The sequence below is a fragment of the Eleutherodactylus coqui genome, chromosome 1 (assembly GCF_035609145.1).
Source record: "Eleutherodactylus coqui strain aEleCoq1 chromosome 1, aEleCoq1.hap1, whole genome shotgun sequence".
NCBI lineage: Eukaryota > Metazoa > Chordata > Amphibia > Anura > Eleutherodactylidae > Eleutherodactylus > Eleutherodactylus coqui.
Window position 1 is genome coordinate 385781920 of NC_089837.1, and position 25176 is coordinate 385807095.

Consider the following 25176-nt stretch of genomic DNA (forward strand, 5'->3'; position numbering starts at 1 on the left):
ACCCAGCCACTGTGCTATGGACAGTGTTTTGACAGGTCTGGCTGGCCATAGCAGTTTCTCGTAGGCTGAGTGGCATTGGTCCTGGGCAACAGACCACCTCCGACCTGCTTTTGGTGACCTATCCTGTGGAAAAATCCAAGAGTTTTTCTCCTGGAAAACACCTTTTAAAGCAACATATTGGAACTAGTATTGTTTCTGAACACTTCATCAGCGGGCCACTGGCTTAAATAGGTCACAGTGGCCAGACAAGTCATTCTGCTTAGCAGAGTCTTTGGGGCTCCTGGTCTTATCCCTTCACCCAATCACATGGAACTGCATGGTTACATGAGCAGAGTGACTGACAATCTTCTTGCAGGCAAGAAAAGTATGGGTAACAACAGGTACTAAGCAGGATCAAACCAGGAGGACAACGAGACACAGCCCAGTGTGCAGAGATCCAAAATCAAAGTCCAAGACAAGACAGGTAAAAACGACAGAGTAAACTCAGCCCTAACACACTAGCTGTTATATTAACTGGCACCACAGGTCTGGAATAGCAAAGCTATTGTTTATAGCCAGGTAGATTAGCGAAGCTTATACAGGTGAGTAAGGCCGCTCACACAATTTTGTCGCCTGTGTGTGATTTTCTCGCGACGTGACAGCGCTACAAATCGCATGTGTGTGAAGTCTGTGCTTTCCAGTGGGTTCCTTCACATTAGCGATGTTTTGTGGGCTGCTAGATTGCAAGAAAAAAAATCTCTACACAGCCGCGATATGTGAGGTTTTGTAGCACTTTTCCCTATGGAGCTTTCCTTTGTGTTGAATCGCATTAAAACGTAGTTTTCGTGGGGTACAATGCATCTTTTACATTAGGAAACCCTACAGTTTCCCCTTAAGCTCCGGCACACTGCTGTTTCCTCCAAAGCTCCGACACACTTGTTTACAGTCTTCAGCCAGCGCTTTCTGGTCAGGGGGTTCAAAGGAAGTTCAGTTTCCAGGAAGAGCTGGCTCTGATTGGCTGAATTGCAGCATTTTGAGAACCAATCACTGCAGCGCTTGATGAACCAATTACAGCCATCACATTAAATGGCAGTGATTGGTTCTCAAGTGCTGCGGCTCAGCCAATCAGAGCCAGCGCTTCTTGGAGGCAGGATTTTTGAACCTTTCCTTACTAGAAAGCGCTGGCTGAAGACTGCAGACAAGTGCCGGAGCTTTGGAGAAGTGCAGCGGAGCAGACAGCTCCTGCATTGTTATTTATTTATTTGCAGCTGGAGCTTATTTTCATGGTACCGCTTATATTTCAAGCCCCCCTTCCCAAAAATCTCAGCAAAAGCACAAAAAAAAATAATGCAGTAACGCAGCAATATCTTACAAGACATAGCTGCAATATCGCTGTTGCCCGTGTGAAGGAAGCCTAAGTGCAAGAATTAACTCTTACTAATCCGAAACCACTAAATGTGGCAACAGAGATGATCTAGTAGAGCTGGACAGATAATAAGGAAGGGAAATTAACATATGCGCTGACCAGATTAACAACTACTGGTAGAAGCACTGCTCATGACCAGAGCTACACAGCGACTTAGGATGTAATATAGCAGGGCCACCTTTGGCCATATGACGCGTTTTGCAGCCAAATATAAGTGAATGTAGTGAATTTGCAAGTTGTCAACCACGTGAAATACAAATCTGATAGATTTATTGTGATTTTTGGTTTGCAGCAACCATCTCCATTTGTATTAGGATGTAATGTCGAAAGGCCAGAGTACAATCTTTGGCTGTGCAACTTGTGTCATGATTAAAGTCATAATGTAGCCCTAGCTGCATGTGGATATTTAAAAAAATAGGGAAATTGCTTGCTGTTAAATATTTCAGTGTGATATTTGACACTACTCTTATGCCATCCAAATTGGCACTGTTAGGGGGTTAAGATACGTCTGCAGTAATGTCATTTGCCAGTAGATATGGTCATCCTTCAGAACTCGCATAGCAAGAAGTTGTGAGCCATCAGTTTGGGACCACTGCTGTAGACCAACAATAGGTTTGCTACTTTGAGGAACACATTTCTACTTGATTCTCCAGGTTTATGTTTGTAAGTGTTAAGTGCCATTTCATAAATCCAGAAGTCTCACTTGAATAAAGAGTGCGCAAATACATTTTAGTAGCTCAGCTGAACAGCAAAAAGTGGAAGTCGGACTTGCCAAGAAGTCTTAACTGTTCGGTGCTAGTGTGAAACAACATTTGCCTTTGCTACTTTTGAGGAAAGCCAGGCCCAAGCTCCAATGTCACTTCAGCCACACAAGACATGGACAACTTCATTGTTAAATGGCTTTACAGCTTTGTGTGCAAAATATATAGTTTTATTTGAAAATACAATATATAAATTCCCAAAGTCTTTAAACTTCTACACAGCAAAGATTTACACATACTATTGTTATCCAATGTATTATAATAAAATAATGAAAAATGCCTGAATTTACATATGTACATTTAAAGGCACTCGACCAAATTGTTTTGTTTTCTTCTGTAGACTACAACAAAAAGTCTTTCATTGATGGGTCCTGTTACAAAATGGAATGTGACAAGAACGACACCAAAGCGAACAGGTTCTATAGTATATGCTGCCTAAGCAAACAGCTCAGCATAGGCTCAGCATACTCTGGCACGAATAGGACAAAAGGAGAAAAATAAAAAAAAAGGGTCCTCACAGGTCACTGGAAAAATCATACAGGTTGGAGATAGGAGGGGTGTTCCTTTGCTTGCTACTATATGTCCTTCAGAACACGCCTTTAAGTACTCGTTAGCATACATGCCGACAGTAACAACTCATTAAAGGGAGTCTGCCGCCATGCTTTTGCATCCCTCGCTGAGTACCATAAGGTAGTGCCCGTCACACTGATTACATTGAGATATCATTATATATATGCTTTATGTATCTGTGTAGTACTTTTGGAGAAACTTGCATTTTATTATTAGCAGCCAGACACCTCATTAGTGCTGCATATTCATGAGCTGCAGGCTAGCCACACCCACACCACCCCTCAGCCAATGATTGGCAGCTCTCTCTATGCACCGTAATAAGCAGAGAGCTGTCAATCATTGGCTGGAAGGCGGGATGGGTGTAGCTAGCCTGCAGTTCATGAATATCCAGGACTACTATAAGTAGTCCTCTATATTTGTGCTGCCACTGATAGAAGGCACTACTGCAGAGATGCACACAGCAGACATATCCCTGTAATAAGTGTGCCTCGCACTACATTATGTGCCCCCAGAGAGGGATGGAAAAAGATGGCAACAGTCCCTTTATAGAAAAATGGTTGTTTTCACAATGCAAATATGAATATGGTCATATTATTGAAATGCAGGACCCCCAACATAGCACAGCAAATTAAATGATACACAAATAAATAGATTAGCAATAAATAAAAATCATTGCTTTTAAGTCACTGTTGATTGTTGTAGTTTATTCTATATTACATATAAAGTGCTGTCCACAGCAAATACACATGGCAGACCGGCTGCTGGATTCTCCTTTACTCTTCTGTTCATTCAAAGTCATCTTCATAATCGTATTCATCAATGTCCACTTGTGACTCTTCGGAAGCCATATCCAAGAAAGAGCTTTTATCCATCACATAGTTTTTGTCATTCACTATATCCGTCTCCAAAGAATTTAATTCTGCATCATACCTGATGTAGAAAAATAATGATAAAATAGGCCCAACACAAATGTACCCAACTTACAATGAAGTGCTAACCAGAAACCAGCCCCTCTGCAGTCGCTCCCATGCAAGGACTGGCTGGAAGCCACAACTGATGCACAGGAAAATGGAGAAGGTCCAGCGTTCGGTTAAAAGCCTTCAGTCTTTATTGTACAATCCAGACAGACATGAAAGAACAGGGAGCATGTGCCGTCCTTACATGTTTCAGACAAGCATGTTGCCCTTAATCATAGGCTATGCTTTCTGTTCCTTCATGTCTGTCTGGATTGTTTAATAAGGACTGAAAGCTTTTAACCCAACGCTGGACCTTCGGCATTTGCCTGTAACTTAGGATGAAGAGTTGGAATGCACAGCCCAGAAGGTTATCAATATATTAGAACATGGTATTAGTTCTAAGTTTGTTGCAAACACTTAAAGGACCACTCAGGCGAAAAAACATTTTTTCCATCCCTCCCCACCCTCACCTGATTACCTGTGACACTCTAGAGGTCTTCTCTGTGTATTGTAGCCACTTCCAAGCATGTCAGCCCCCTGTGTAATACTTATATCAGGCACCATGTTGATGGTGAGAATGTTTGGTTTTACTTTCATATCAGTCCCATAATGCATCAGCACAACAGCTGCTAGAAGCTATACAATTTCTGACTCCTGGATAGACAGTTTAATGATCATTACCTTCTATATTCAAGTATACAGTCAGAAAGATGAACCACTGATCTCCTCTATTATATCTGTGTGACCATCATCAGTAACTGATAGACTATGTGTCCTCCCACCCTTCTTTAGACAGTTTCTGTGATAGGATCCATGTAACAGCATCACACAGACTAAAATTTACTGGTGTCAGAACACATAAACCCAAGTAGATCTGAGCTGGTCTAAGCTTACATAACCACCTGAGAAGGATCCCAGAATGTTTCAGATAGAAAAAAAATAACTAGGGACTCATTCGCCCAGGAGTAAACGCATTTCGGCCGCTTGATTAATTTTGCATAAAGACCCAATGAATACGCAGGCTTTTTGCATATTTAGGCATGCACATTATTTCAGTGGGCTTTTACGGTGTGCAATATGCACCAAAATAGGCCATGCCACAATTTTTCCATGCAATCACAGATCGTGAGAAAAAATATGCTCATGTGAATAAACCCACTGCAAATTAAGGTGTTCTATTTACTGCGTTTTACTCTTGTGTGAGCGAATGAATATATATATATGGAATAGCCACATAATGAATGGAAAATAAAAAAAGTCACCGGGGTGGTCCTTTAAAGAAGTATTTATCAATTACACGACCATTAGAAGGAAAAAGCTTGTCCTGTCACAAGGAATTACATATTTGAGTTCTCTATGTTAAAGTAGCATTACTGCGTTTACTGGTGTATGACCATGAAAATAACCATTACCCTAATAACATGGATTGCTAAGACCGTATTAACACTATACTGTTCACATGTTTTCTTCCTACCCCTCATTCCACTGTTCTGAGGCAGCCTCTTCAGCTACTAAGATGGCATATTCTTCAGCAGCATATTTTTCCCAGTCTGAAAGTTCTTGTCCTTCATTTTCACCAACCTACATTAGAATGATAATCCGTGAGCACTAAAGCCAAATCTTACGTCTTTATACTAGATACAGAGCGTTCGTTACTTACCCGCAATACAGAAAATGGATCCTTTTGTTCGTGGTCCAAATATTTGTCAAGATTTATGAAAGTGTCAAAAAACAGATTTGCTTGTTTACATTTCTTCAAGTCATGGAGTGTAATTTTACCTTTGGAGAAGCGGACATCATGAGAGAGATAACCTAGATGCTTTCGCATAGCCATATCATAATAGTCTCACACAAACATTTACATAGTGGAAAGAGTAAATCATAAATGTATACAAGTTGACATAAGTAATGAAAAAAAAAAGGACGCTATTAAAGGCGTTTTCCAGGCAAAAATAGCATTGATGACCTATCTATATTTCAAATTAGATCTGCATCTCCAGTTACAAGTGCCGATCATTGCATAGGGGTGGGAGCAGCAGCTTTTATTTCGACCATTGTGTGTAACGGGCGCCTGATCAGCTGATAGGCCGGGTTCCCGAGCACCAGACCCGCCACTGATAGGTCAATAGTACTTTGCCTGCAAAACACCTTTATTGTTTAATATGAGCTTGACACTTACCATCACACTTAGGTTTTACAAGATCCAACATTTGACATAGACAGTCTTCAAATGGTAAGGGCTCAATGGCCATGCTCTCCATCTTCTGGCATTGTTCCTCATAGAAGTACTCCAGTTCATACATTGATAATACTCCATCTCCATCAAGGTCCATACAGCGAAACCAGTACTCAATGCTGAATAATTACAAACACAACTAAATCAATGACTCCAAGAAGAACAATCCCGTATGTGCATCCAGAAACCCATGTATCTTGTTGAACTCACCTCGTCTGTATTTTCTTGTCCTCTTCAGATAAGAGAAACCACACAAAATCAGCATAGCTAATCTTTCGGTCTTTCGGTGCTTTTCGACCACTAGGAGACAGAATAAAAACAGAAACCAGTAAACTTAACAAGGAAAAAAGAACCGCAACCTACAGATATTCTGAAAAGTAAAGACATAAAATAAGGTGTATAATTCATCTTTTTAAACTTGCCATAGTACGACATCAAAAAAGGTAGGAGTTTTGTTTTTGTAGATTAACATATCAACTATCTTTAAAGGGATTGCCCATGAGTAGAAAAACATTGCTGCTTTCTTCCAGAAACCGCACCACACCTTTCCCACAGGTTGTGTTAGGTATTGCAACTTAGCGGCATTCACTTCAACAGAGGCGAGCTGCAATACCAGCCACAGCCCATGGACTGGACTGATCAGTGAAATGCAGTAGATAGAATATATCTTGACTTTAGTAAAGCATTTGACAAAGTATCTCATACCATTTTTATTGAAAAAAATGACCAAATATGGGATTGACAAGGCAACTGTTAGGTGGATTCACAACTGGCTGAGTAATCGCACTCAGAGTGGTCATAAATGGCTGCACATCCAACTGTCCTAGGCCCAGTGTTCTTTAACATGTTTATAAATGATCTAGAGGAGGGAATTGAGGGGAAACTGATGAAGTTTGCCAATAACAAAAAGCTAGGAGGGACGGCTAACAGAGAGGAGAGAAAATTCAAAAAGATCTAGAAAAGCTTGAACAGTGGGCAGTGACTAACAGAATGGTATTTAACAAGGAGAAATTCAAAGTCCTACCTCTGGGAACGAAAAATGCACATACAGAATGAGAGGATACCCAAGCTTTTTTCCCATGTGCTGCTGCTTTAGCTTATTTCCTAATAGATCACAGACTGAACATGAATCCACAGTGTGATGCAGTAGCAAAAAAGGCAAATAATTCTGTGATGTATTAAAAAAAAGCATTTATCCCCCTTTTACTCTTCCTTGGTCAGATCTCATCTGGAATACGGTGTCCAGTCCTGGGCACCCCAACTTAAAAAAAGACAAACTGAAGCAAGTTCAGAGAAAAGCTACCAGTGTGGTGAACAGTCTGCAAACCATGTCCAATGAGGAATGGTTAAAAGATATAGGAATGGGTAGCTTGCAAAAAAGAAGGCCAACAGGAGGCTTAAGAGCTGTCTACAAATATCTGAAGGGCTGTCACAGTGCAGAGGGATCAGCCCTATTCTCATTTGCACAAGGAAAGACCAGAAGCAATGGGATGAAACTGAAAGGGAGGAGAAACAAATTATGTATTTAAAAAAAACAACTTTCTGACAGTGAGGGGGATGAATGAGTGGAACAGGTTACCACAGGAGGTGGTAAGTTCTCCTTCAATGGAAGTCTTTAAACAGAGGCTGGACAAATATGAGTTGGGCATGATTTAGTGAATTTTGCGAGGAACAGGGGGTTGGACCGGATGACCCTGGAGGTCCCTTCCAATTCTACCATTCTATGACAGGTGTGGTGCTTTTTCTGGAAGAAACAGCGAGGTTTAACTAATCCTAAATGTTGAAGTTCAGGTGACAGTGTGGTATCATGGTATTGATGATGTTCACCGTGCAGGATAAAAAATTGTTACTTTGATAGAGCAGACTTATGGATGCGACAATACGAAATATACTTTTTTGTTATTAATATGGAATTATTTTTTTTTTAACTTTTACTTCCTTTTATTATTTTTTTCCAAAAATGAATATATTTTTTTTTGTTTCTGTAGTCTCCATAGTAGAATTTCACAGAGGCAGTATCAGTCCAGAGAAAAGATTTAGCAAAACTTACTGCGTGGACCCTCAAACTAATAAATTTAAAATATAACTTTTATTCGCAATACTTAAAATAAAGAAGGACAAACACACATACATATATCATAAGATGAGGACGTATCATAAAAAAAATATATATAAATTCTGATCGATGCCACTTATAAGTGGGTGTGGACCAATCAAGTGTGGTAGCAAAAAAGTTTTTCTTTGCACTCAACTGTTCTGTAATGATTGTCCTGAGTCAATAAGATGGAGAAAAATGATTGCACAGGTGTCATCCTAATAATAAGGGGTGACCTTGCCAATGCCTGAGCAATAGTATGACCTGATGCCACTTTTTTCAAGGAAATAAAGACCAGCCAGGTCGAATGACAAAATTTTGCACTCAACTATTATGTAATCTTTGTCCTGGGATTTACAGAAAGGTAATTAACGTTGTTGCTCAGGTGTCATCCTAATAGTTAGGGACGACATCACGGAAAACCTGAGCGATGGTAAAAACCCTACACGTTTTCCCCACAAAAAGTGGGTTCCTCAGGGATTCAAATAGAACAATTCCAGCAAACAAATCGTAAAACCGGATAATGGCTGTAATAGATAAATACCAGCAAAAGATAATCTAGCTGGGTAGTGGCTTCAAAAAAAGACAAAATCTTAGAAGATAACGTATCTGTTATCCCTCAGCGATACTAAAGAAGAGAATTAAAATAAAAATCTACTCTCCTAGGTAATTTGAGACCATAAAAATGGTTCCTAGTCAATATAACGCCGTTTTTGTTGCAAAAAAAGGAGACCAGCTAGGGTTAAATTAGATATAGATATTACAACCAGACGATACTATAGCTCTAGCCAGAATAGAGTATCCCCACTTGATGCTAATATCATCAGTAAGGAGACAGTAACAAAATAAATAAAGAAAATGAAAAAAACGGCGGCATGTCAGTCCTATTTTGAAAGAGTTACACGTCTGCATTCATGCTTGCAGTAGGAAGAATATAGCTGCATGAAGTGACTTATGTGCACAAAGTTTCAAAATTACTGATGCTCATGTCATTTCGCCTAGTTGATATAAAATATCAATGACATATAACTGCTAAATGATCTGAATAGTTTACACAACAACAGTAGATGGATCAATGTTATGAGAACTTACATTAAGGAAAAGAATATACCCACCGTGTTACGGCTCCGGAGAATATCCTTTCAATTACTCTACTTGATATAGCTGGGGTTTAAAAAAAAAAAAAGGAAAAGAAGATTAAAATGTCTCAAATGTATTTTGAAATGAAAGCATAGAACAAACAAGATGAACAAAAATGGATTAAACTTTGTAATCAAAAGTAGCCACCCCTAGCTGATATTACAGCTTTAGACCATCGGGCCATTCTTTCTACAATTGCATTCAAATATTGTTCCGAAATTTCTTCCCAACATTGTTTCAGAAATTCCTACAAATGTGCTGCACTTGAAGGTCGCTTTGCTTCCAGCCTTCTGTCCAGTTTATCCCAAACAAGCTCTATGGAGTTTAAGTCTGGACATTCCATTCTATGAAGCCTACCAGCTTTTTCTCCTTCTCTTAAGTAGTTCTGAAGTAAACTAGAAGAAAGTTTTGGACCCACTATAATATGAACATCTGACCAACTAGGCGTACACCAGAGGGTATTGCATGGAGTACAGATACTCTGCCTCTCAAAACTGCAGATAGAAGTCTTCGCTTCACAGTTTAAATTGTTTTGCTGTATTCTCTGTATTTGGAGACTTTGTGCTGTGAGCCGCCAATAAAGCAAACTGTTGACTCTCAAAAACTTGCCATCCGATTTTGTAGTGGCCTTTGGTCTGCCAAACCTCTTCATGCCAGACTTTCCTCTAGTTTCCAAGTACCTTTTGATGTTATAGGAAACTGTACTGACTGCCAGCTTGGCTTTCTTGGCAATTTCTCTGTAGGACAGATCTACACTAATAAGGGTTATAATCATCTGTCTGTCTTTGGTTAATTGCCTTTTTCTTGCCATTATGATAGCCCTGTACGCTGTCCTGAAGCATAAATCCTGCCCTAGAGGGTGTTGTAATGCAGTCTGTTCCAACACTGGTTATATTGAATCATAGGGTTTGAAAGCAATCTACAAAAGTTAAGATACCTAAGTAAGAATAGTTTGCATCCAATTTCAAATCATAATTTACTTTCGGTATCCTTGAGGTGTTCCCAGAAAAAAGCCCCCCAAATTCAAAAGTTTTAGCTAACTTTTGAAACTATTTTATGTTATTTGCTGGATCTTAATGTTAAATGTAAACATGACTGAAAAAAATTGAGGCGTTCTAAAACTTTGACAGATAGGGTGTCATTCTGTGTAACACACACACACACACACCATAAAAAAAGTCTACCCACCTCTTGTTAAAATGCCATGTTTGTCATGGCAAAAGAATTCAACAAAAGTTAAATCATTTCAGATTTCCACCTTCAATATGACCCGTTATCTGTACGATTCCATTGAAAAACAAACACATCTTTTAGGGTCGAAAAAAAACCCCTAAAACAATGTGGTTGCATAAATATACACACCCTAAAACTAACACTTTATGACAGCATTCAATCTTTTTGGGTAGTTGTCTACCCACATGGCACTTCTTGACTTTGCAATCTTTGCCCACTCTTCCTTGCAAAAGTGCTCCAAACCTGTCAGATTGCAAGGGCTTCTCGTGTATAGCGCCCTCTTCAGGTCAACCCACAGATCTTCAATGGGATTCAGGTCTTGGTAAAATACAATCTCAAATGAACACCACCACATGACAAACTACATAGTGCCATTACTAGACTAAAATGCAGAAACAGTGTGTGAAAGATTAAGTGCACCCCTTGAATCAACAGCTTATAGAACCACTTTTAGCAGCAAGAACTTGAAGTGATCATTTTCTTATGACAATCAGTCTCTAATTTCGTTCTGAGAGAATTTTGGCTCGCTTTTTGCAACGTTGCTTCAGGTCAGTGAGATTTGAGGGCCTTTGTTTATGCACAGCTCTCTTAAGGACCCACCAAAGTATTTCAATGGGGTTGAAGTCTGGACTTTTACTGGGCAAAACTTTGAGGGGAAAAAAAAAAAATTTTGTTTCAGTCATTGTGATGTAAATTTGTTGGTGTGCTTGGGGTAATTGCTTTGTTGCATGACCCAGATTCAGCCAAACTTTAGTTTTGGATAGATGGCCTCACATTTGACTTTAGAATACTTGTACATACACAGGAGTTCCTGGGCCACTCAATGACTGCAAAGTGCCCAAGTCCTGAGGCTGCAAAACATGCATCCAAATCATCCCTCCTCTACCATAATGCTTGAGAGCTGGTATGAGTCGTTTGTGCTGATCTGCTGTGTGGCTTTCACCAAACGTGGCACTGGCCATTATGGTCAACACTTTCACTTTGGTTTCTTCTGTCCAAAGGACATTGTTTCAGAAGTCTTGTGGTTTGCTCAGATGCATCTTTTCAGACTTTAGCCAAGCTGCTTCTTTTTAGAAAGAGCCAGCTTTCTCTTGGAAACCCTTCCAAACAAGCCATACTTGTTCAGTCTTTTTCTGCTGTCATGAGCTTTAAAAGCCTCAGTTAGCATGATCTGTATTAAGAGTCCGAGATGTAGCTCTTGCGTTTTTTTGTCATTTTTCTAAGCACTACAGTTTGACCCTAGGGTGAATTTGCTGGGATGTTCATTCCTGGCAATACTGTATTCCCAAATGAAAAACACTCAAGACAATTATCTTTCTCACTGTAGAATGATAGACTTCAAATAGTTTAAAATGGCCTTAATGACCTTCCGAGATTGATAGACAGCAGCAAATACTTCTCCAATATCATTGCAGGGGTCTTTTCTCCTTGACATTGTGTTAACACATGCCTGAATGCTCCAGATCAGCAAACTGCCAAAACATCCGCTCTTAGAGGTGGTCACACTTGCTGATGATCAATTAATGAAAGCCATTTGATTAGCAGCATCTGGCTGCTACTTATTCTCTTAATTTCTATGGAAGCGGTAAGGGCTCATGTCCATGGGCGTTTTTTCATGGGTATTACACGGCTACGTGATACATGGTGAATGGAATCAATGAAGTCAAGGGTCTGTCATTGATCCATGCGCATGCAGATATACAAGAGAACTAGATCGCAGCATTCTCTATTTCTCTTCATACCTCGCAGCATGAACCCTACACATTTGTATAGGCAGCGTATGCAAATGCTGTTTATACACAATACATTGCGCATGGACGGCGAATCATGGTATTAATAAATATCCGCAGCGTTTTACGGGTACAGCCATGGACAGGAGGCCTAAGGGTGTGCTTAACTGTTTTTATTTAACACATGGCTTCTGCTTTTGGGCCTAGTTTTTGTTAAATAGTGACAGTGTAATTTGTCATGTGTTGCTATATTGACCTAATTTTAGTGTCAAAGGTTTTTCAGCAAAATCTGATACATATGCCATTCATGCATCAGTTATCCCCACGCAGGGGGCAATAATGTCAATGGACCAAAAAGCGGTACAGTTATGTTTGCAGTCCAATCATAAATGTTCTCAAATTTTGTCATGAGCTATGTAGTAAGTACATTTTATTCTGAACTATAAACTAAACAATAAAACTTATCAAACTCAACCGTAGGTCAGCCTGCTTCTCTTTTGCTATAAAAAATTTCAGTGGTCCTAAAAAAAAAAAAAAAAAAAAAAAATAATCCACGTCTACAGTTACCAGGAAGGCTGTAGGTCAAAGGGAGGTTATGACGGAATCCTGGTATATCAACGAGGTCAATCCATGGTCCCCACAACCCTCCATACCTTTCTAGTGTATCTGTCCGTATGGCACGTTTTCTTTCATACAGAGCTATTTGTACGATTCTTCCAGGAAAAAAAAAACAGGTGGGGTTGTTTCTATCTGGCCACTATATGGATTCTGGTCAGCATACAGATATTTTGTATAAGTTTATGTACCTGGTGTCTAGCTCTTGGTGGGCGGTCTCCCAGTAGGAAGACCGTTGGGGATCTTTGGAATGGGCCTAAAATTAATCTATGCAACCAACTATGAACCTGAGGCCAGAGTCTGGACACCTCCAAGCACATCCACCAAATATGTAATTGGGATCCCATCTTCATGCACCCCCTGAGACATGACGGCAAAGTGGATTGGTAGAATTTGTTTAGTCTAATAGGTACCAAATAAGTACAGTGTAGGATTTTTATGGAGGTCTCCATTAAGGTGACCTGGTTACTGCCTTTAGAAATAGTTTCACAACAGTGGAACATTCTCTCTTCTGACAGGTTGATTTGTAGATCTGTCTCCCGCCTTAACATAAACAGGAGTTTATCTTCTACCAATGGATTATGATAAAATCTGCACCCTGAACCTGCAGAAGCTAACCACACAACAACTGCTATAAAAGGCATCCTACAAACGGCCACAAACGCAAGCATATATTTAAGAATATTCACAAAAGACTTCCGCTGACCTGCAACCCCCCCACAGGAAAAGGGTCATACGCAGTTAGTGGAATGACTACGGCCTACCCATGAGCTGCGCTCTGACCCCGTCCCTCTCTTCAGAACAGAAGCAACTTTTAACACCAAACTAGAAGACCTCACAATCTGAAACATCTATAATGTCCAGGAGGACCAACAGACAAAGCAAGGGCCAGCCTACAACATCACAGTGTACATTACCAGAACTGTTCTCGGGCAACCAATATACCCCATTAACGCAGATGGAGCAATCACCCCACAACTCCGAAAACGGAGACATCCCAAGCACCGGCCAGAACATCGACCCACCAAGTATGCACCAAGCTTCTGATCTCTCCTCCTCAGACTCGAAGCTCCTTACACACATCAAGAAACTGTTCCGAGAGGAGCTACAGGCAGCGGTGCACGACATATCCAGACAAATTAACGATCTAGGCCAGCGAACCAACGATCTTGAACACAAAACGGACGACATCATAGACGCGCTGGACCATGAAAGAGCGAGATGGGATGACTGTGCTGAAAGAGTAGAAGCGCTTGAACTAAAATGTGAGGACCTCGAAAACCGGAGTAGGAGAGCTAACATACGCATCCGAGGCCTTCCAGAGTCTATCATCAACCTGAAAGAGGCCGCTACGAATCTGTTCTCCGCTCTCCTCCCCCAAGTAGCGCAGGAATCCCTACGGATAGACAGAATACATCGTGCCCTCTCAAGACCGACCAATACTGACTTACCAAGAGATACTATCCTGAAGCTCCATTACTCAGAGATGAGAGATCAACTCCTAACGGCTGCACGCAACCTAGACTCGCTGCCGGGGGTCCCCACCTCAGTCCAAATGTTTGCAGACATTGCTCCGTCCACTCTTGCAAAAAGAAGAGCTTTGAGGCCCATAACCCTAGCCCTGCAGCAAGCGAATATAAGATACCGCTGGAACTTTCCATTTGCCTTGTTGGTCCGCATCAACCAAAGGTCGTACTCAATAAGAAACTTGGAAGAAGGAAAACGCATCTTAGAGGAGGAACACATCCCCTATGTGAGCGAACCGAGCAGATCCCCTAGACAACAACGACCAACGCGTTCCTGGACAACAGCGGGAAATCCACGCCGCAGAATGAACATCAACGAAAACCGAACCCAGAGCGCCTGATTCAGATATGTATCATTTAACTAGTAGTGCTTGTTGGCCCCGACGGGGCTGGCCCCCCCCAGGCCCTCCACAGGGGGGCGTGGGGTGGCTCAGCTACCACATGACTACTCCCCAACATCCACTAGACACTACCTACTGAAAAGGGACCTTCCCTGTGATACACATGGACAAACGAAGGTGGACTTGAGCGATGCCAATAGACAAAGGCACTACACCCACGGCGAGACCTGGCAACCCACCTACAACCCATGAGTGGCTTGTCCGCCTGGGGCCCCCGCATTCTATAAAATATACATAATTGACCCCCTCCCCCCCCCGTAACGGGTTGAGGAGACGTAAGCTTAACACCAACACAGGTGGTGTGCGGGCCCCACGTGGATAGGCACAAGGAAACTTAAAAACTGTTTCCTCCGGAGTCAAAAGGTCAAAATGACCTGGTAAACCAGATTGAATTGTTTAATTGTTTCTGTTAAATGTTATGATAAATTTTCGCATTGGGACGGGGCGGAGAAACTTGACGCCCAATCCTCACCAGACTTTGAGTGTCCCCTTTTGATGTTCTTAAGGGAACACTCAGTTTGGGATTTCTTGGGTTCCGAAAGAGACCCAAACCCGTTCGAAACCTTGATATTTGTTTTAACTGTTATTTCTACAATGCCATTGTATGTACTGAAAGGTAATTCCACACACCACCTGCCTAACGACTACCACCACATTACTACCCAAAAACACCAGTTACACTCTAGAAACACTCAGCCTCCTCCTACCCCCCCAACAGGGCCACACCCCAGAAATATTCAGCCTTCTTCTACCGCCCCAACATGGCTACCATAATCTCACACAACGTTAAGGGATTCAACTCCCCACTCAAGAGAAGGAAGGCATTTACACAATACCTTAAAGTCAAACCCGACATCATTTGCCTTCAAGAAACCCATTTTTCCACCACCTCTGCCCCTAGCTACCTACACCCACAATACACCAGAGTCTTCTCGTCGGTTGCATCCAAAAAACACCAAGGAGTTACAACTCTCCTACATAATTCCTTCCCCCTCGTAATAGACAAAACAGAAATAGACTCACAAGGGAGATATGTCATACTACACGGTAAGCTCAGGGAACATAAATTAGTAATAGTAAATTCATACGCCCCCGTGAACAATCCTTGCAAACTATTTACTCAAATCGCCAGAAAACTAAGAGAGATACCGAAAGCTTCTATATATTGGATGGGAGACTTCAACATGGCCCTCTCCCCGGCCCTAGACCGTTCCTCCCAAAGTCCAGACAAATTAAGCCCTTCACAAAGAATTTCAATAAACAATACACTGAAAGACTTAGCAATAGCAGACTGTTGGAGGGAGATGCACGGCACGAGCAGAGGCTACACCTTTTTTTCGGCCCCGCACAAAACATACTCGCGCATCGATTGGGCCCTGGTATCGACCCATATACTCCCCATACTTGCCCAGGCTAGACACATCCCATGCGCCTGGTCAGATCATGACATAGTCCTCACCCAATTTATAAATACTACCCCGCAGCCTCTACCAAGAAAATGGAGACTCAATGAGTCCATACTGAAAGACCCCATAACGTTGGCACAAACAACAGAGCAACTGACGGAATTCCTAGCAACAAACGACAATAATACGTCCGAACCTGTCTGGGTATGGCTGGCTCATAAAGCCTTCATGAGAGGCCAAATTTCCAGAATTTCTGCTACCAAAAAGAAGGAAAAAACACAAGCTCTACAAGCACTAGAAAGACGCCTCGCCCTGCTAGAAATAGCAAACCAGCAACGCCCTAGTATAGCCCTGACGAAAAACATCCGAGATACCAAACTACAAATCGACCTTCTATATACAAACCAGGCAGAAAGGGCCCTCCAATGGACTCAATCAGTGTACTTCAAACTGGCCAATAAACCTGACAAACTACTGGCATCACGCCTTAGAGCGAAAGAAAAAATTAACATAGTCCACTCCATTAGAACACAAAATGGATCATGCTCAGCGGACCCCGATAAAATTGCTAACACGTTCCTTGACTTTTACAACAAATTATATACATATAAACCCCAAAAATCGCCTTCTGCCCCCCAAGAGTTTCTAAATAATCTAATGCTCCCACAGCTCTCAGATCACCAAAATGACCACCTCAACCAACACATCTCGGTAGAAGAAGTGGAAGAGACTATCAAACTACTGAAACCAGGTAAGGCCCCAGGCCCAGACGGCCTTACCGCCTTGTACTATAAAAAATTTAGCACCGTCCTCTCACAGCCCCTAACGCGCTTCTATAATGACATTCTATTAGGAAAAACTGTTCCAGACGAATTCCTTAAAGCCCATATAACTGTCATCCCCAAACCTAATAAAGACCATACCTCCCCAAAAAACTACAGACCAATTTCACTATTAAATATAGACTATAAGATCCTGACCAGCATATTAGCGAAACGACTAAACACATTTCTCCCCTCACTGATCCACAAAGATCAAGTAGGCTTTATTCCTTCCCGTCAGGCATCAGACAACATTAGAAAAGTCCTTAACCTCATACACATATCAAACACTAATAAAACACCACAACTAACCCTATCCCTAGACATCGAAAAAGCTTTTGATAGCTTATCCTGGGATTACCTATTCGCTGTCCTTAAAAAAGCAGGTATCCAAGGGAACTTCATTACGGCACTACACGCCCTATACTCAACCCCCTCCGCGGAATTAAAACTTCCCACCTCAACAGTAAATAAAATATTAGTTCAGAGGGGAACCAGACAGGGATGCCCCTTATCCCCAGCCCTCTTCGCTCTGGCGATGGAACCCCTTGCACAAATTATTAGAAATAACCCAAACATAACGGGGGTGACCGCAGGAAGCAAAGAATATAAAGCTAGCCTATTCGCGGACGATATCCTGCTCACTCTAACTAAACCCCTCACCTCACTACCAAACTTAATGAAAGTCTTAGACACCTTTGCTGAAGTCTCAGGACTGATAGTGAATATGGGCAAAACGGAAGCCTTATTCCACAATATCCCCTCACACTCACAAAAGCTCATTGAACTAAATTTTGGATTTAATGCATGCCAACATCATATCACATATCTCGGTATCAAACTCACCCCCAAACTAGACACCTTATACAAAAAGAACTACCCCCCCCTGTTCGCAGAGTTGAAAGCAGACTTAAAGAAATGGAACCACCCCTCCATTTCATGGATAGGACGCATCAACTCTATTAAAATGAACGTTCTGCCCCGTCTACTATACTTATTCAGATGCCTCCCCATTGGAATCCCCCCTAAAGACTTACAAGAAATGCAAAAGGCCATATTTCAATTTATCTGGAGGAACAAACGACCCAGAATCAAACAAAAGGTAATGCACTATCACAAGAGAACCGGAGGCCTATCAGTACCCAACCTGAAAAAATATTATATAGCAGCGCAACTATCACAAATCCCCCTAATGTTCGCCGGCAGGAAAAGACCCCTGTGGGCAGAGGTGGAAACTGCCCTTCTGGCCCCTTTGGACCTAGGTATCATATTCTGGGATAAAAACTGGAAACCCACAAACATACAACACCTAGCCCCACTAACCCACCACCAATTTTTGATTTGGAGAAAGAACAGATTTAAATATGCCATGATGTCACCCATCCCACAACTACTACCGGTGATCCCCAATCAGGCGTTCCCCCTTAGCCTACAAGAACAAAATTACCAATGGTGGCGAGCCAAACACATCACGACCCTACACCAGTTCATGCCCTGTGGGAAACTATCTATGCAACAACTGATAGATAAATACACAGTCCCAGAAAACCTATGGTTTGAACTAAGGCAAATATACAGCTTCCTACGCTCCCTACTGAACACTACTAATCCGCCAACCGCCCCTACACCTTTCGAGAGAACCTGCTTACGGTCACCACTTCAATCGGGCGTAATATCTACACTCTACGCTTCCATGAATAAACCCCCAGAAGGCACAAAACTCCCCTTTATGACACGCTGGGAGTCAGATCTGGGTGTTACCCTCTCTCTACCACGATGGCATCATTGCTGCACATTCGCAGCAAAAGGCAGTCATCAAGTAACCTTAGCAGAAACCGCAGTAAAAATACTCCACAGAGCATATCTAGTCCCCACAACGATAAATAAGTACTCCCCTACCACCTCCCCGAACTGTTTCAGGGGATGCAATAACCTAGGTACAATCCTACATACATGGTGGACCTGCCCCATAGTGGCCGCCCTCTGGAGAAGAGTAACCAACCTCATATCTAGAGTACTGGGTAAGACATTCCCCCTCACTCCATCTGTATGCCTCCTGGCTGACAAACCCATGGGATACAATAACCAACAACACAAACTAGCACAGCAGATCTGTATGGCAACCAAAATCTACATCGCATTCCAATGGATGAAACCCACCCTTCATATAGAACCAATCATAACTAGAATATCAAGAATGATGCTTTATGAAAAACTGTCGGCCATGAGGGATGACAAAATGGACCTATTTCTCAAGACCTGGACGCCCTGGGCCATCTCATTAGATATATCAGGCTTAACCAGACCCCTTAGTTCATAAGCTACTAAACCGATAGAAGAACAAATAAAGACTGATAACAGGAGGGGGAAGGATGTGGAAAAGAGGAGTGGGGCGGGGGAGAGGGATATCAAAGGCAACACACAACATACAATGGTGGAATTAAGGGACACAGAAGAGGAGAAAAACTTGAACACTTAAACCAGTCCATTGCCTACATTAAGAACATGGTGGAATCCGAACAGGAAAAAAAAAAAAATAAATAAAATAAAAATGTTATGTTATTGTTATATGCTTTTCAACATTATTGCACCCCCTGCGTGGGGACTCAAATAAGCTTAATGCAAATGTTATCCGATACTTCAATAAAACCTTTTGGAACTACCAATGGATTATTCAGTATGCTATAAAGCAAGGACAGAATTTCTTTTCTCAGGGGATCACTCCTGCAAAAATTGGGCTAATGTTAGTAGATGGGATCCCGTTACAAAGTGATAGAGGTCTGTCACTTCATTATTCTTCCACCATTCGAAGTGAACTCGGTCCAGACTTGGCAGAAGTCTCACGTTTGGAATTACGGGAAGCATTCTTTAGGGTTTTGTAGAGGGCTTATATTTAAAACGCATCTTTCTCCATATTCAGAATGAGTGATATGTGAGCGGGCCAATATTGCACAAATTAGGAACAATAGAGCTATCTGACCACATCAGACCTGGGAATGTATTAGAAGATATTCTGTACACCTCTTGAGGCTCATTTACATTGGACGAGTGTCGGGAAAACAATGCCCGACATTGTACCTGTGTTTCCTCGCTCCAGTGTTCCTGCACGGGAGCTAGCGCAGCTGGCTTGCACATGGAGCGGCCAGCAGGGGGGGCGGGGCAGTGCAGGAGATTTCTCTCCTCTCTTGCTCCCCCACCTCTCTCCATTCACATAACACAGGCGCTGTTAGCAGCACAAAAGATAAGCGATTACGATCATCGCTCATGGTGCAGTTTAAACAGCCACTGTTCCATAGCAAACAGCGCCTGTGTTATGTGAATGGAGAGGGGGGTGGGGGAGCGAGCAGAGAGAAATCTCCTGCACTGCTCCGCCCCCCTGCTGACCGCTCCGTGTGCAAGCCAGCGGTGCTAGCTCCAGTGCAGGTTCACGGGGATACGGGGACGAGTGTCGGGCATCGTCCAATGTAAATGAGCCTTAAGTTAAACCATAATGGAGCCTTAGTGCCCCCCGAGGTCTCTATCCATTGTGTGAAGCCATCTGGGCCTGGGGCCTTTCCCAATTTCAGATTATCAATGGTCTCAGCAATCTCCTCAGAAGTATTCAGAGACTCTCTTTGGTCCTGAGAAAGGGTGGGCAGCAGGAGGTATTCAATGAAATTGTGCCCTAGACTCTCTACACTGCCCTTATGTTCCTTATAAAGTGACACATAGTATTTGGCAAATGTATAATAGATTTTATCAGAGATCTGACTGGAAATCTGCGCTGAGACATTAGGCTCTTGAATAAGGGCTTCATTCAACCGCCATTTAAATACGGGTCTGGGAGTCACATCACAATAAGGCCTCCGTCACACGGGCGGCAAAGTTGCGCGATTTTGTAGCATTGCTACAATGCTACAAATCGCATGTATGAGAAGCCCATGGTTTCCTATGGGTTCCTTCACACATGAGATGTTTTGTAGCATGCTACAAAACGACACACAAACCTCGCAGGTCCGGCAATATGCCCGCGACACGCGAGGTTTTGTAGCCCATGTTAGCCTATGGAGCCTTCCTCTCTGTTGCATCGCATGAAAACGCGGTTTGCATGCGATGTGATGCAACTTTGACAGTAGCAAATGCTACCGTCAAAGCTATAATCTAAGCCCTAACTGCAAGGAAAAAAAAAAAACACACATACCTCACCTTAGACGAGCTGTCAGCCCGGCCGCAGCTTCTCCCCAGGTCCCGGCACTGATCTTCTTCTCTTCTGGCCGGGGATTCAAAAATCCCCGCCTCCTGGAAGCGCTGGCTGTGATTGGCTGACACTTAGCCAATCACAGCCAGTGCTCGATGAATGGCAGTGATTGAACCAATCACAGCCATTCTTCGAGCACTGGCTGTGATAGGCTAAGTGTCAGCCAATCACAGCCAGCGCTTCCAGCAGCCGGGGATTTTTCAATCCCTGGCCAGAGGATGAAGAAGAAGATCAGTGTCGGCACCTGGGGAGAAGCTGCGGCTGTGCCCCGGACAGTGCGGAATAGGTGATGTATACTTTTTTTTCCTCCTTTAGTTACAGCTTATTTTCGGGGTAGAGCTTGTATTTAATTTTGTAGCATCACATGCGACTTTGTAGCGCTACAAAATCGCGGTATTGCTGCGAGAATATGGCAGATATATCGCACGGTGCAGCGATGCAATATCGCTGTGATTTTCTCGCAGCGATGTGTTGTCACCCGTGTGAAGGAGGCCTAAATCTCCGAAAGGACTAGGTTGTGATCTGACCATACACATGGATAAATTCACCTAAATTTAGGACCTTCTAAAAAACACCTTTTTTGTCATGATATATAAAACCATAGAAGTAAGAGGTGGTGAATTTTGTTTACTTGCACACAGTCATGAGTCAAAAAACTAAATAAACACACAGATGAAAAAAAACAAAAAAAACCCACAAAACTAAACATTGCCAGATGGCTGGAATGATAGAGCGAGTACAGTAGAAACCATTATAACGTTTGTGAGAAGAGATTGTTTTACCATGGTCATTGTGCCTGGACAGATCCTGCTCATCAATGTACAAGTCGTGGTCGGTGTCAAGCTCCCAGAACTTGCAGTAAATTACATAAAAGTGTTCATATGAAAAATAGTCTGTTGACTGGTTGATATCTTCCTCCTCCAACAGTGCCACATGCTAAAAAGAAAAGGAGTGAATGACTGTGTGCTCTTCACTGATGGATAAAGAAGACTGAACACGTAGGCCAAGAAGGGTTCTACTTCAGTAGGCTGATAACTACATCCACTGGCTAATATAGAAGGAAGATTAGTTCAGGTCCACATTTTGTTAACTTGCTTTACTACAACAGAATGCAGTATCCCAATACTGAAGTTTCCAACTCTTGGCATTTACTATAGCTCCGAATGGCAGGCCATTCTAAGTTTATTACTTCCCACTGCACCCCCACACAGCGAGGAGACGACCGAGTGGAGTGACGGTCGTGCATGCCCGTAGCCATTCTTTTCACTCTCAATGTGACTGCCGAAAAAAAGCCAACTACCAGGCAATTTACATCGGCCCCATTAAAAGGAGCGGAGTCTGTGCATGCTCAGCCATAACACTATTCAATTTGGCATCACTGCAGATGGGAAAAGAATCAGTGCAGTTTTGAAGAGGTGGACACATGTATAGCTGCCTGGACACTATTTAAATTGACTTTTTAAGTTAACTGTTAGCAGGGCTTAATTTTGGAGTAGGGCTTATATTTCAAGCATCCTCAAAAAGCCTGAAAAATCATTTTGCATCCTCAAAAACTCTGGAAAATCATGCTAGGTCTTATTTTTAGGGTAGGTCTTATTTTCAGGGAAACAGGGTAGCAGTATGGACCTATCACTTATGCAATATAAGACTGCATATATTGTATGCCGTATATTTTACAGGAGCCTATATACGCTTTCCAATGCTTTTCATAGACTAGTCTCTTTAAGTTTCAAATACTTTGTGACCATCACCTACTTTTAGCCCTATAACCTAAGCCTTGGGCTAAAGTAGGCGACCCGCTGAGTCCATGGATGTAAGTTTTAATACTTACCTTCCCTGTTGTTCCTCCAGTGTCAGTGCTGGAAGCCACCGCTTAGTGACTTGAGTGGTGCTACCAAGTAGTTTGCCTATTAATTAGAATAGATGGACTACTTTGCAGTGCTGCTCGATGCTTCGAGCAGGTGTTTTTAGCACTAACATTGGGGGAACGACGGAGAAGGTAAGTATAACACTTGCATCCCCGGACTCAGCGAGCCATTGCTTTTAGCCCATAAGCTTAGCTCATAGGGCTAAAAGTAGGCGACAGATTCCATTTAAGGGGTTGTTCGGGATAAGAAATCTACTTAATCTTTTTAAGGTACTGTGCCATTTGGGGTTGTGCCTCATATTACAGTTTAGCACAAATTTAGAGAAAAGGCAGGGCAAAAAAAAAAAGTAGTCATGAAGCTGCTGTGGTTTTTAAATGGAGTAAATTGCACACATGATTATGGTGTAAACCAGCAGTCTCACCCGCAAAACCACTGGGCTAATTCTAACAGCCTTGCTGTTTTTTGGGTAACAGCTGGTATCCCACAAAATCATGCAGACACTTAAAAACTGCAGTGGCTGAACGCCAAAGTGCTTTTTGTCTGCATCAAATATGGCTGTACACAGCCCCTGGTCATCAGGGCCAATTAAACAGACAAATTGGCCATTGCACGCAGCTTCTGTAATGCCGAAAGAAGGGAATGGGAGTTGGGGAACCAGCATAGCAGAACACTATTTACATAATGTTTGAGATGTAGAAAGCATGAAGCTTGCTGTACTATGCTGCCTCCAACTCCCATTCACTTCTATGAGAGGGCGCTGGCTACACAGCATACAATGCAAAATAAATCCAACAGAAACTATTTAGCTCCATTCTAAGCCTATATATATGCCGTTATACTGTGTGTATAAAGACACTCTGGGCATGACAGGTGGTAAACAATTGTACAGCTTGAAGGGGTTATCTGAGTACAGATGTGATCACGTCCGCATAAAATGGGTCACACTCACTTGCAGAAAATTGCTTTTCCTGAGCTCCGCACATGTGATCCGACCAGACCACGACCGGTTTACAAGGTAGAATATCCTTTGAACTACCTACAAAGAAATTACAAATTATTTTACAGCACAAAACCATTTCATTGCCGTTTAATACTGGGGCAGTCACCCCGTGAAAATAATCTACAGCAGATTTCTAAGTGTGCTTGTGAGTTTAGTAGAAGGGCTTATTCATATGAACGACATTCTCGCACGAGTATTGCGCAATGCGTACAAATATGAAATCCATTCACATGAGCGATTTTTGTTTTCCTCGCAATGCTGCAACATAAATCGCAGCATTTTCTATCTTTTGGCATTCCTTCGGAACACCTCGCCAATTGTTTTCAATGGGACCTTAAAAGACATTGAAAGGCATGCTGTGCGATGTGCTTGCGAATGTGATGTTTCCCACTGAAGTCAATGGGAAACACTTGTGATTCTATCACGCACGTGAGGATCGCAATTTCACAGAAGCGATGCAATTTAGAATCAAACTTCACATCGTCGTGAGAACTACATTTTCATGGCCCGATTTCGCCCTCAGCCATGTGAATGTAGCCTTAAGCGAATGCCATCTATGCTAGCCTTCCTGTCAAATGTGTTGAATGTGACTATTGCTCTTGTTCTTTTACACAGGAGCGATAGTTCTGTGAATGGAGTCAGAGCGGCTACAGATCTCTGCCAGTCAACCATCTCCATTCATTGTAAACAGGCAGTCGCTCAACGATTGAGCAACTCCTGTTAACATGGGCCAACAGTTGCTTGGTTTTTAGGTGACCTAAAAACCAAGCAACTCTGACAAGTGAGTGTTTTCTCACTCAGTGCCGAGTGTTAGTAGCCAACACTCCAGTGACTATCACCTGGATTCACTGTTTCTAGCGATTATTTGGGCGATAATCACCCTATGTAAAGGAACCTTAAAGCAAAGGCTCTCCATGATCAAAGGTGATCTATTATTGATTCCGCAATCATTTTTTCATAGAAGAAAGTCACTGGTGACTGGTGTTACCTCCAGTTAGTCACCTACATGGACTGATGTAAATGTGAAAAGATGAATATTGGGGTTAGTTGTATATACAGCTAAGTTTTCGGTGGGAGCACACACGAAGGGAACCTATCGAGATTGTATATGCAGTGCAGTTTGCCAGCAGTATATTATAGAACAGGAGGAGCTGAGAAGATTGATATCTAGTTTTG

At 42.3% G+C, this 25176-nt stretch overlaps 1 protein-coding gene across 2 annotated transcripts in view; it reads right to left on the reverse strand.

Annotated features, from left to right (window-relative positions):
* Nucleotides 1–2307: 2307 nt before the first annotated feature.
* The window catches only part of LOC136579258 (serine/threonine-protein phosphatase 2A regulatory subunit B'' subunit beta-like), a 63227-nt gene continuing 40358 nt past the window's right edge, over nucleotides 2308–25176 (reverse strand). For both annotated transcript variants that reach the window (XM_066579661.1, XM_066579662.1), the window contains 8 exons: nucleotides 23950–24036; nucleotides 21915–22068; nucleotides 9139–9187; nucleotides 6139–6228; nucleotides 5872–6047; nucleotides 5353–5471; nucleotides 5167–5273; nucleotides 2308–3666 (listed from right to left, as the gene is read on the reverse strand). In XM_066579661.1, coding sequence (XP_066435758.1) covers nucleotides 3522–3666; nucleotides 5167–5273; nucleotides 5353–5471; nucleotides 5872–6047; nucleotides 6139–6228; nucleotides 9139–9187; nucleotides 21915–22068; nucleotides 23950–24036 — 927 coding nt within the window. In that variant the 3' untranslated portion in view covers nucleotides 2308–3521. The remainder of the gene's footprint in view (nucleotides 3667–5166; nucleotides 5274–5352; nucleotides 5472–5871; nucleotides 6048–6138; nucleotides 6229–9138; nucleotides 9188–21914; nucleotides 22069–23949; nucleotides 24037–25176) is intronic.